The 14,054-nt window shown below is 40.1% G+C and overlaps 1 protein-coding gene across 3 annotated transcripts in view; it reads right to left on the minus strand.

Annotated features, from left to right (window-relative positions):
• The window catches only part of LOC139267266 (synaptotagmin-like protein 1), a 338,973-nt gene that overhangs the window by 39,938 nt on the left and 284,981 nt on the right, over positions 1 to 14,054 (minus strand). For all 3 annotated transcript variants that reach the window (XM_070885306.1, XM_070885305.1, XM_070885304.1), the window contains 3 exons: positions 11,894 to 11,988; positions 10,887 to 11,006; positions 6,527 to 6,702 (listed from right to left, as the gene is read on the minus strand). In XM_070885306.1, the coding sequence (XP_070741407.1) occupies positions 6,527 to 6,702; positions 10,887 to 11,006; positions 11,894 to 11,988 (391 nt within the window). The remainder of the gene's footprint in view (positions 1 to 6,526; positions 6,703 to 10,886; positions 11,007 to 11,893; positions 11,989 to 14,054) is intronic.

Below are 14,054 nucleotides of genomic sequence, written 5' to 3' on the forward strand. Positions count from 1 at the left end.
GTTCACCGCTAACGACCCAGGGCAGGTACAGCCCGTCGTTGGGCCGGGCTGGCTGGCCGGCTGGTTGAAGAGACCCAGAGTGCGTCGTTGGGCTGGGCCGGCTGGCCGACGAGCTTTTCTACCAGCTATTGGTGTAGCACTGGGTCAGGTACAGCAATAAGGAAGACAAATGGCGTGTTGGACTTTATTGCAAGAAGGTTGGAGTATAAAGGTAAAGAATCTTGTTACAGTTGTACAGGGCCTTTGTGAGACCACACCTGGAGTACTGTGCACAGCTTTGGACTCCTTATCTAAGGAAGGATATACTTGCCTTGGAGGGGGTGCAAGGAAAGTTCACTAGATTGATTTCTGGGATGAGAGGGCTGTCCTATGCTGAAAGATTGTGTAGAATGGGCCAATACTCTCTGGAGTTCAGAAGAATGAGAGGTGATCTCATTGAAACATACAAGGGACCCAAAATTCCACATTGCCTTTTTGTGGCACTATTTAAGATTAACGGCCGATTTTTTAAGCCGAAGTAGCGTCAAAAAAAAATCCAAAGTTTCGCCATTTTTCTCTTTGAATTTGGCACCGTGCAGAAAGACTTTAGCTTCTGTGGGTGGAGCTATTTGATAGCGCTGAAAAACTGAGGCCCCATTCTGCGCATGCCCAAACATTTAGGTCTCCAGGGTAACGTGTAATTATACAGCTTTACTCTGTAACTAACCTGTGCTGATTTTTCCCGTGCCAACCTGCTGAAATTTCCAGCATTTTCTGCCCCATCCCCGGCCGAAAGGAACCTGCATAAAGTGTCTATCAAGAAAGATGGTTTAATGGTAAAAGCCAGCTTATACTTTTTTCTCATCAGGAGGTTGTTTTACAGGTCCCCACTGCTGTCGCCCTTCATCCCGGCCGAAAGGTCCCCATTGCTGCCGCCCCTCTCCCCGGCCGAAAGATCCCCGTTGCTACCGCCCCTATATATTAACCATGTCGTATGAATACAATTTGTGAGTGTTTCTTTTCAAAAAGTGCTTCAGCAAGCTCCTGCGTCCGGCCGAGGGAGATAAAAAAGATGGTGTCTGTAATGGCGATTTCTATCTGACTCCAATTTGGCAAAGTAAGGTTTTTCAAGGTAGGTAGTCCCCAGCGCCGTTTCTGAAAAAGTCCTTATTGGCGAAACTCGCAAAAATGGCATTATGGGTGGGTTTGACCCCGAGTGACATCATAAGAACCTTATCGAAAAAAATCATCAAAAATTTGGAGCTAAATGGTGACGAATTTTGGGCCCAAGATTCTGAAGGGGATTGACAGGGTCGATGCTGAGAGGTTGTTTCCCCTAGCTAGAGTGTCTAGTACTCGGGGGCACAGTCTCAGGATAAGGAGCAGGCCATTTAAGACCGAGATGAGGAGGAATTTCTTCACTCAGGGTTGTGAATTTTTGGAATTCTCTTCCCCAGAGGGCTGAGGATGCTAAGTATTTGAGTATATTCAAGGCTAAGATAGATAAATTTTGGGACTCTAGGGGAATCAAGGGATATGGAGATCGGGCGGGAAAGTTGAGTTGAGGTCGATGATCAGCCGTGATCTTATTGAATGGCTCGAGGGGCCATATGGCCTACTCCCATTTATTTGTTCTCATGTTCTAACACTTCAATACGTTTTTAAATACTTTGAAATTTCGATTATATTTTTCAAACAGAAATTTCTTATTGAAAATATGCTAGCTGAAACAGACTATTAAGTAGAAATTGATATCAAAAGGCACCATTACTTGGCATCTGAGCAATATATATCTGTTTGGATATTTTAGTTACAAAGCATATAAACCAATCAAGCATTATATAACAATGACAGTGTTCTGACAGAATTCTTCTCAGGCATGTAAAATTAATTGAGATTGTTTTATATATGGTGGAGTACTTGTTATATTTCTATAAATTTAGGTTGAACTATCTATGTTAATTTAGATTTCAAGTGACCATTGTCGGCTCCATTTTCAAGTAAACTAAAAACTTTTAGGAACATCACCTTTCAAGTTACAACTTTTCCGTATCAACGGCCCTGAAATTCCATTCGAGCTCTTCCCACGGGCAAACGACGAAAAGAGAGAAAAACGATGCGCACTTACCTGTTGCTGCTTCGCCCGTTGGAACTTCTGAGCCTGAGGCCTCCCGTGACTGCGCGTCACAGCACGTGCCCATCGGGACGTGCGCAGGCCGTGATCTGGAGACAGCAGCCAATGAGGTGTAGTATAGATTCTCATTCATAGTAATAGGAGTTCTATTATTATGAATGAGAAACACCCCCCCAAACACCCAAAACACAATAAAAAATAGAAAATAAACGACATTTTTAACATTCATTTAAATTAAAATTCTTATTAAAAAAATATTTTCCTGACTTTTTAAAACTTTTTTTAATTAAGCCTTAAAATAAACTTACCGTAGTGGGGAGGGTTTTTAAAAATAAAATGTGTTTTGAAAACTTTATTTTTAAATGTTTTTGTGTATTTTTAAACACTTGCGCCTGTAAAAGTAGGCTATATGCCTGCTTTTTCAGGCGCAAGATTGTAAAGGACATTTGCTGGGCAATATATTCGTAAATATCGGAAATCTTGCCCTGCAAGTGTCCTCGCTCCCGATCCGTGGATGATCTGTCAAGCCAGAAACTTGACAGATCGGAAAAGCCGGTTTTCAGCGCATGCGCATTGCGCGTTGAAACCCGGCTTTTCCAATGCTTCCTGGGTCCATAGAAACTTCGTACGGACCCGGGACATCAGAATTTCAGGGCCTGTATATTTTCTGTCTCATTACATTTGAATGTTTTCCCCAACTTCTTTTCACTACACATTGTAGGGATGTTAAGTGCCCATTGTTTACTGATTTACTGAAACAGTTTGCAGCTTGCTGTTTCATGTGTAGCAAGGACTTGTTTCAAATCAAATAAGTTGGTTTATATCCAGTCATAGTTGACTAAGCTCATTATAAGCATGTCAGTGCCTCTGATAACCTTTATGTATGTTTTTGCCTGGTCTCTCAATTGCATACACAACACTTGAGCCAAGAGAATGATCAGGCATCTGCCAATGCCAGTTTGTAATCATATACTAAAAGTTGTACGAAATAAACCTAGGATATTCTGGGCCCAAGTGTCCCTCACTCCCTACACTGGATGCACATAGCTTCTGTTCTCTTACTTTCTGTGATAGCAAATCTGACATGTGGAACTCACCAAGTAGTAAAATTGTATGCTCAAACCTAGACTCTCCCAGCAGTCCCCAGTGTTTGAAATTGGCTGCAGTAACAAAGTTTATCAGTACAGAAAAGTTGCTTTTTAAGTAAAAGTTAATTACAGCAATTTTAAGGATTTCACAAATTTACGTTTTGTTAGAAATCAGGGGTTCAAAATGTATAAAACTGACATGAAGGGTACTGTGTTTAAATCATTGTTTTGAACTGGAGACGAAATGGGGCTGAAATTGCCCACCGCTAGAAACAGGGCGCACCTATCCTGTTTCTGGTGATTTTACCAGCGCGGCAGATGCGATGGCCTCTTGAGCAAAATTTGCAGACCGGAAATCGATCATAATGGGGGCGGATGTGCAGCAGTGAGCGGAAGTTCGCACACTAGAGGGACGGAAGTTATGGGTGGGTGCAGTGGCCGCTGCTGTCAGTCATCAGCGAAGCGCTGATGATATCATCATGGCGCTGTGTCATCCAAGAGGGGTGCCAGGCTGCCTGTTGGTGACCCAGCCGAATCCAGGTGCGTAATTGCCAGCCTGACATGACAGTTGGCTGACAAAAAATAAACATGGCGGTAGAGGTAGTAGATCCTCCTCTTTAATGGGAACTGCACCACCATTTTATAAGGACTACAGCCTCACTGCATCGGCAGAGAAAAGTGGCTTTTGGCACTGTCAGGCGGGAGCAAGATTTTTCGACGGGATACTGCAGGAGTGGAATTTTAAAAATTACACAAGAAATTGGCGGCCATTGCTCTCCGCAGTGTGGCCGCTGATTTCCGGCAGTAACAGGCCTTAAGGGAAGGGGCAATTTCGGCCCCAATATCTCCTCAGACTAGCTGCTTAGAAATGCTAATGTTTTGGTACCCTGCTGAGATGTTATAGCATTTTGCACTATGACAACCATTATCTGTTGTTTTCAACTTTGTTTACGTATCTTTAGACAATTTGCTATAGAAAGACTTAGAATGGATGGAAGTTGTGAGAGTTAATGTAAGCAAGTTGCAACAACATCCCCACTGACTCCTGGGTGTCCCTGGCCAAAGACCGCCCTAAGTGGAGGAAGTGCATCCGGGAGGGCACTCTGAGCACCTCGAGTCTCATCGCCGAGAGCATGCAGAAATCAAGCGCAGGCTGCGGAAAGAGCGTGCGGCAAACCAGTCCCACCCACTCCTTCCCTCAACGACTATCTGCCCCACCTGTGACAAGAGTCTGTGATTCTCATATTGAACTGTTCAGCCACCTAAGAACTCATTTTAAGAGTGGAAACAAGTCCTCCTCGATTCCGAGGGACTGCCTGTGATGATGATGATAGTTACATAGTAAAGGAGATAACGACTCTGAAGCGAGCAGTTTTCTAGTTTGGGCTTCAGAATTGTACCCGAGAGAATAGGGACAAGAGAGATGAAACGATTTCCAAAGGAAGAAATCCTGGGAAGTATAAACAACAAGATATGTAGCCAAACTCTTCAGGGCGGTCTTTGACATATGAATCGAGATAAAGAATGCGATACGTCGTTGGGTATTATGTTTTATGGGAAACCTCTATAGGTCAAAAGGTCTTGTCAATATCCTATGTCAGGTTCACCCCTAAAAAGAGAATAAAAGTAAGCTTCCTCAATGATGATCTCACAAACAGTGTGAGGGGAGAGTGAAACAGAAGTTGGACTAGTCGAACACTCTTTGGGTGATCCCATGCTTTACCGAAGGAAGCTCTAGACAAATAGATAGAGACAGCAAGCCAGAGAACTGCTCACGTGCAGCAGCCGTTTGTCCAATCGGATCAGTATCAACTACTTGTTACAGTCGTATGTTTTTGGTGTATAACTAATGTGTTATATTCCGTCTTAAACTCTGATTAAATACAATATACCCACCAGATTGGTTTATAGTCAATCCTGATTATTAAAGTGACCAGAGATAGCCTTAAATTTGGCTATTTCTAACAGTTCTCAATGGAATCTGAGCAGATTTTACAGATATTTTTGAAGCCTGTTCCTACAATATGCATCTTCACTAAGAGATGGAATTAAAGGATGTAATAGTACCCCTATATCTGAGGCTTCAAATATAGTCTTTCTGGGGTAATGTTCTGAAATGTGTGATATCTACAGCGAAGAACAATACCATGCATTTTTTAAATTTCCCAACATTTTCATTAGTTCAAATACAGTACATGTATTTGAATCGAGATGGGGGTTTTGCTAAATAAAATATGGTTAAAGAGGCTTTTTCATGTTGTGTGTTAGAAATACTGTATAGTTTAAATAAATGCTAATTGGATACTAATTAGGACTGCTTGAAAAAAGACTTCAAGAAACATCAGTAATTAAATCTATTCAGGGATTTTTACAGATTAGTCAGTTATCAACAAAATAACTTGTCATTCATCCTGTCCAACTGGCTCAATTGGGGTTTTTAATAAGGTTCAAAAAGGATGCGCCTGAGGAAAGATCCCCATTGCTTGCTGTGAATACATCGCATTAGTGTACCACAAGAAAACCTATGTAAATTGAAAGGAGGCCAATTTATCTCCTTATTTTAATATCTGGGAAATGCACACCTACTGACCATTTTAAGTAAAGAACCTGAGATAAGAATGAATCTGAATTGCAAATAATTGCTAAATGGAACAAATTTCGTCACTGTGTCATGAGCATTTAACAAGTAACACCAAGCACTCAATCAGCCCACACAGATGTGGCTTATCCACTCTGCCTAGACAGATGTCACACATCAATTTAAGAATTCTTCTAAATATCAAAAAAGGTCGATTTAATCCAATTTTCCCCCAGTATATTTTGAATCAAATTATAAAGTAGTGTCATATTGTTTGATGCATATGTACTGTGAACTCTAAGATCCCTTTCGGCCCACAGCATACATACTGAATTTTGATTTTTTTTTTCTTGTATTCTGTAAAGCTGGTCAAGCAAGCACTAAACTGAAAATCACAACCAGATGACCACTAACCTGCTGAATGAACAGAAATAACACACAGCTCAGCAGACGGTGCAAAAAAATATCAAACCTTTGCTTTTACCGCCTGCCTTCCAAATATCTCCAGTTGCAATAAAATATACCAACTACACATATATTAATTGTTTCAAAGTAGGAAAGAATTTGAGATTTGTTATCTACCAATGAAAGCTAAATATAAAAATTTAAGTCGTGGGCTAGCTGTCTTTTCAGAAGACCTTACTTTATTTGTAATGATGGAAAATCGATTGCAGCCGAGTACAATTTTTAATTCATAAATCAAAATAGCCAGTTCCTAAATTAAATGAAAGGCAAGACTTTGCTTACGGATCAGAGGTGTATTTTTTCATGTTAGCTACAGCCAACCCTCGGCACTGTATCACTTGGATCTGGAATTCTTTCTTTGTTTCTTCATATTGCAATTTGAATTGTACAGTTCCCTGAATTGGAACCTCTCCAAAATCCCCAGCATTACTGTATAAGCTCAGTAAACTGCCACTCAGCTAGAACCACATAAAAAAAATGGATTTTAAAATGTTATTCTAAATATGAAATCCCAGAATTACACAACATTAATGCAATTATTCTAAGGTACAAAGAGGATATTACAAAGGATCTTGAAATTCTGAAATTATTAAATAGCCCAAGTGTTTATTTGTATAACCGTGCGGCAATAAACTCAGAATGGTCAACAATTCAAATTATTTGTTTATAAATGTTTGCCTTCTGACTGCAAAAATGATGAAGAAAAGACAAAACAGCTTTTGCAAGTGGAGTTGAATTTCTATTTTTTAATTGTTCTCAGGATGTAGGCGACACTGGCAAGAACATATTTATTATCCATCCATATCTGCCCTGAAAACGTGGTAGTTGTCCTTCTCTTTGAACTGCTGCTGTCCTTGTACATGATGGTTCTCCCATTTTGATCTTGGAAAGCTGCCCTAGGACTTTAGCCCAGCGATGTTGAAGGAATGGTGAAATATGTCCAAGTAGAAAGGTGTGTGACTTGGTGGGTAATTTGGAGATGAGGGTGTTCCCATTACTTTTCTGCTCTTGTTTGTCCTGGTGGTAGAGGTTAAATTTCTTAGAGGTGCTGTTAAAGTGAGCTTGGTGAGTTGATGCAGTGATTCCTGTAGATAGTACACACTGCAGCTACCTGCGTGGGTGGTGGAGGGGTACCTGGAGTACAGTGAACAGTTCTGGGTGTCACAGCTTAGGAAGGATATATTGGTCTTGGAGGGAGTGCAGCGTAGGTTTACCAGAATTATATTTGGACTGTGAGGGTTAAATTACAAGAAGAGATTACACAAACTAGGGTTGTATTCCCTGGAATTTAAAAGGTAGGGGTGACTTGATTGAAGTTTTCAAGATATTAAGGGGAACTGATAGGGTAGATAGAAATAAACTATTTCCACTGGTTGGGGAGTCTAGGACTAGAGAGCATAGTGTAAACATTAGAGCCAGGCCTTTCAGGAGTGAAGTTAGGTAATACTTCTACACGCAAAGGATGGTAGAAGTTTCATAGAATCATAGAAATTTAGAGCACGGAAGGAAGCCATTTTAGCCCATCGTGTCCGTGCTGGCTGACAAAAAGCTATCCGGCCTAATCCCACTTTCCAGCTCTTGTAGGCTACGGCACTTCAAATGCACATCCAAGCACTAAAAGTTTGGGACTCTCTTCTGCAAACGGCAAGTGATGCTATGTCAATTGTTACCTTTAACTCTGAGATTGATAGATTTTTGTTAACCAAAAATATTAAGGGATATGGGGAAGAGGCGAGTACAGTATATGGAGTTAGGTCACAGATCAGCCATGGTCTCATTGAAAGGGGAAAAGATTTGAGGGGCTAAATAGCCTACTCTGGTTCCTATGTTCCTGTAATCTAGGCTGACATTTCAATGCAACATTGAGGGCATGTTGCACTGTTGTTGGTGCTGTCTTTCAGTTAAGGTGTTAAACCGAGGCCCCATCAGTCAGCTCAGATGAACATAAAATATCCGATGATACTATTTAGAGAAGAAGTGTCTGCCAACATTGCATCCTCAGCCAATACCATTAAAACAGATTATATAGTCATTTATCCCATTGCTCTTTGTGGAACTTTACAATACGCTGTTGACAATTACAACATTGACTATGCTTCTAAAATACTTTATTGGCTTAGTTACCAATCATTCACATTTCTTCCTTACAATTTGCTTGTTCAGTCCCCATTCACGCTATGTGCTTCAAGGCTGTCAAAACTGCTGCTTTCAGTCTCCCCTCCATACAGTGAGGGTGAGTGGGGTGGGGTTAAAGCATTGCTTGTTCTGTTGGTGTTTGTGTGTGGGATGTGTGTTGTGTGTGTTTTTGTTTTTTCCCCTCCCAATTATCCTTCCCCTTGTTCTGTTCCTGTTAAACATTGCTTATCTGTGTTATTTTCCAGTCTTGACAAAGTGCGCACATCCGAAATGTTGACTTGTTTGTCCTCTCTGCAGTTGTTGCCTGACCTGCGGAGTGTTTCCAGCATTTTCTGGTTTTCTTTCTTGTTCTGTTGGTTCTGTGCAGCTGGTTGTAATCCGTGGGTGGCAACAACAACATCCAGTCTATCAGTCCCTAAACTTTAAGATCTTCCTGTCAACCAATGGAAGGGTATGTCTCGTACTGGCAGTTAATTGGTCATTCATTTTTTTTTAATCATTTGTACAGTACCTTATTTTATTAAAATGCCTCAAAATACTTCATGCAATGAAATACTTTCAGAATGTTGTTATATAGGCAACCTAATTAAAAACAATTAAAAAAATGAAATTAAGCATTAGTGTTGACGAGGTGGTGGTGGGGGTATGACTTCCTCTATCGCTATCTCATTTGCTATTTCCGGCATTTATGATTTTGACTCCATGGTAGCATTCTCGCCGTTTGTGTCAGAAGGTAGTGGGTTCAAGTCCCACTCCAGGACTTGAGCACATAATCTAAGCTGAGGCTTCAGTGTAGTAAAAACATAGAAACATAGAAAATAGGAGCAGTAGTAGGCCATCTGGCCCTATGAATCTGCACCGCCATTCAATATGATCATGGCTGATCATCTATCTCAACACCAGATCCTCTATCTCAACACCATATTCCTGCTTTTTCCCCATATCCCTTGATGCCTTTTGTTTCTAGAAATCTATCTCCCTCTTAAATATATTCAGTGACTTGGCCTCCACAGCCTTCTGTGGTAGAGAATTCCACAGGTTCACAACCCTCTGAGTGAAAAAATTTCTCCTCATCTCGGTCCTAAATTTCCGACCCCGTATCCTGAAACTGTGACCCCTTGTTCTAGACTTCCCAGCCAGGGGAAACATCCTCCCCGCATCCAGTCTATCCAACCCAGTCAGAATTTTATACGTTTCAATGAGATCCCCTCTCATTCTTCTAAACTCTAGTGAATACAGGCCTAGTTGACCCAATCTCTCCTCATATGACAGTCCTGCCATCCCAGGAATCAGTCTGGTGAACCTTCACTGCACTCCCTCTATGGCAAGTATATCCTTTCTTAGGTAAGGAGACCAAAACTGCACACAATACTCCAGGTGCGGTGTCACCAAGGCCCTGTATAACTGTAGTACTGAGAGAGTGCTGCATTGCCTTCTCAAGTGGATGTGAAAGATCCCATGAGAGTATTTGTGCTTTGGTTAACATTTCTACCCCAGTCATCACCACCACAAACAGAAACTGGTCATTCATCTAATTTGTACATTGGTCTGTGTACTGCTTCCATTTTGCATTCAATGACTAAAGATATATCCTGCAGAGAGAATGGGGAAGGGGTTCATTGCGATGAAAATAAGAACATGCAGAAACATGTTAAAAGGGTGATCAGAGGACTCAAAAAGTGTGTGGAGGGGAGGGCGAGTGGAATAAAAATTGCACGGGAACCATAGCCCTAAAACCTCCATGGAAAACCATTTGGGACTATTAAAACCCTTTTTGCTTCAAAAAGTTCAAAACTCACCATTGCAAAAATTTATTTTTTTGTACATCTTTTTTTCCCCTATAATATAACTTTGGAATGTTGGGTATAGTTGCAGCTGGTGTCAAGGCAAATTCATGTTCAACTGCATTTCTATTGTAACTAATTATTTTTGCGTGTCAAAATGTTTTTCCTTCAAATGCTGACTGACCTGACTTTGAGGCATTTCAATGAAATAAGGTGCTGTACGAATTAATTTTTTTAAATTAATGACCAATTAACTGCTGTGCAATTCCAACAATTTCTATATATTTTTAAGTTTCAGATTTTTTGCATTCACAGTTTTTATGTTTATCACAGATGTTAGTAATCTTGTTATATCAAATTACATTTACACTACAACGGTAGCATTGAAGCAAAGTAGTTTTGCGTTGCGCCAACACTAAAAGGTTGGAGTGTAAACCTAGCATTAGGGCCAACCCTGAGTGCAGCAGAGTGAGACACCTTCTTCCATTGAAGGCTCATGCTAACTTGATTTAGGTTGACTCCCAATTTACATTTCAACTTTACTATCCATGTGAAGCAAAATCACTGCGTACTGTAATTGTGATAATTGTGGCATATCCGTATTCAATCAGACATGTAGCCCTTGTTCAAAATCTGCCTATTTGCCTTAACAAAAATAAACATTTACCCTGTAAATTTAACGTGGTGTGAAAGCACCTGGATGTATTTACAACCTGACTTACCTTGGAAGAATGCAGATTTGAATTGACATGTACATCTGTCTGCTTCAGGATATCTGATCCAAAGCTGGATTCGGATGTTAAATCATCAAAATTATCATACTCTTCACTTTGTGGATCATTCTACCAAGAACAAGAATCATAACAAATCAGTAAGGCTATTGAAATTTTCATGATACAAGAAAGCCTAATGTTTATGTTTCACACAAGATGGATTTTATACACGTTGATAATAAATGTTGTATACACATTAATAATAAAATAAATGTTCAGCTCCAAACCAATATGGGGCTTTCTATTTAATGTGCAAGTATGGGATAATAACAGCACATAGAACTTTTAAGACAGAGTACAGTAGTATGGTGGTTATGTTACTGGACCAGTAATCCCGAGGCCTGGACTAATGATCTAGAGATATGAGTTCAAATCCCACCACAGCAGCTGGGGAATTTCACCAGCTAATTAAATAAATCTGGAATAAAAAGCTAGTATCAGTAATGGTGACCATGAATCTTCGCATTTTGTTGTAAAAACCCATCTAGTCACTAATGTCTTTTAGGGAAGGAAATCTGCTGTCCTTACCCAGTCTGGCCTGTATGTGACTCCAGACCCACAATAATGTGGTTGACTCTTAACTGCCCTCTGAAATGGCCTAGCAAACCACCCAGTTATATTCAAGAAGGCAATTCAACACCACCTTCTTGAGGCAATTAGGGATGAGTATTAAATGCTGGCATGGCCGGCGATCCCACATTCCGTGAATGAATAAAAAAAATAAACATGATATTTTTGACATAAACCACGTGAGATGATGCATTACCTTGATGTTGATCAGGATGGCTGCCCAGCCCAGAGCTATGATCTAATCTTTATGCAATGCAATATTTACAGAAGCAAATTAATATTTTCATATTTATAAAATGGCTAATGGACTATCATTGACTTTGCAATGATGCATGGCAAGGTGAAATGGTTTGTACGCTTAGAAAAGTGCCACCCCAAAAACTTACCGATAATAATATAGGAACTGTGGCCCCACTGGTGGTTGGTAATGAGGAGGGTTTATTTATTTTGACACTGAAGTCTGAAGAATCTTTACTAGGCACTGAAATTAGGAAGAGAATACTTAACAGTTAATCATATACAGTATGTTTTTCTTTGATAAATTTTGTGATCATTAATATGGAAGATGTTAGGGTTGATAATAGAACACTTTCATCTCAGTATCCAGTTTAGCTTCAAGCACTTATAAGTCAAAAATAGTACAGCTCGATGCAGAATAAAGTTTCCTCTATTTTGTCCTATTAAATCCAACCTCAGCAGATTATTCCCTGTTGCATCATGTCTTCCTTCTTTGAATATGGCTGTGCAGATAAACCATTAATGTCTGCAGTCCCAGTCAAACCCATCAGCATCAGCATATATTCCAAAATAAAAGGAAATCAGTGTATTAGCATAACAATCTCCTCCCTCTCAACTAAAGATACCGATGACCGACACGCTCTAATAAAGTTGAAGGATATGTAATCAGACAATTCTAGCCATGTCCTCTTGTGTATCCCCTGGCCTACACAGAATTCAGCGTTATTCAACATGCTGTTGGTATGCAAAAACTCCTCTGGCTACTACAGCATTTCTCTGAGGCCTCGGCAAGAGGGCAGCTGTAGGGCTCTGTAAACTACATAAAATGTTCTGTTACTGCATAATATCACAATATTACTGGGAAGAAGGCATTTATTAACCTACTACCACTTTGTTCCTCAATGCCAAGAAAGCATTCAACTGAGTTTCAAAACTCATGTGATTTTTAGCCCTGTCTTTATCCAAATGAGCACTGTTCTGTAGTATGCAATGCATGTAATGATTATTATTAATTATGCCATTGTCAGGCCCTTTCATAACACCCGAGGGACAAGTCTATTCTTTACTTTATTGTTTTTATATTTAAGTTACTTGGAAAGGCAAAACAAGCAAAGAGGTAGAGAAGGTCCACTTTGGTAATCCACATAAGTTAATGCTGTTTGTAGATGAATTACTGTTTACGTATCTATTCCAGAAATCCTTAACCTGGTTGACTCCTTTGCTTTTTTATTAAAAACACAAAATAAACAGTAGAAAGGCTAACATGATTATTGTCACTGAGATATTTTATTGCAAACCAAACATCAATGTATGAGCATTAATAATAGACATAATCAAAGTAAATGATCAGAACTTGTTAATTCGACATTTAATTCCATAACAGAAACATTGACTTCAAAGAAAAGGAAAATCAGGCAGGTGTATAATGGGCGACCAATCGGCTACTGCCTGTTTTATGGCACCCCTGATGAAGTTGCAATTCACCCCCAGAGTACATTATCTGCTGATTTTGTCAATGGGCTAAAAATTGCAGTCGGAGGCTTCCCATGGGCGGGTGGCTCTGACCGAAAATTTTTTAACGAAAGTACCTGGTAGTCCCTGAGGAATGAACACTGTCTGAAGCTCAGATGCGCAGCCCAGCACAGAGGCTCACGCATCCCAGGAACGTAAGTGCATCCTGGGATCACGTGAACCTGGACCACCAATCACAATGTAATATTCTCATTGATGATAATGGTGAATTCCGTTTGTACGAGCTCCCATTACTATCAATGAGAATAGCCCCCAAAACACAGAAACACAACACAATAAATGAACAAATCACCTCACATATTTTAAATTAATTGAAATTAAATTAAATATTTTAGGAAAACAATTATTTTTTTGAAAATGTTTTAATAGGGTTAAAAATTAAATTTTTCTAACTTTTAAAACTCTTACACTAGGGTAAGCATTTTAAGGACATTCGTTGGGCAACAGTTGAGCAAATAGCCCAAATCTCCACCTGGGAAGGCCCTTCTCCCTGGGATGCGTGAGATCTGTCAAAAGACATTTCTGAAGTGCTGGGACTAGGCACATGCGCTTTGCACGCCTAAAGCCGGAACTTGTGGGGCCATTTCGGATGCATGCGCACATCATATGCACCCGGAGAGGACCCAATTTATGGCCCAATGTTATTTAAAAATCAAGGAAGGGTCATTTGAGACACCGTAGAATTTCCTAGCGCCTAATTTGTTTTATTTTTTCTCGGGAATGTGAGTGATGCTGACAAGGTTGCATTTACTATCCTTCCCTAATTGTCCTGAGAAG

Source organism: Pristiophorus japonicus, chromosome 7 (genome assembly GCF_044704955.1).
Source record: "Pristiophorus japonicus isolate sPriJap1 chromosome 7, sPriJap1.hap1, whole genome shotgun sequence".
Lineage (NCBI taxonomy): Eukaryota > Metazoa > Chordata > Chondrichthyes > Pristiophoridae > Pristiophorus > Pristiophorus japonicus.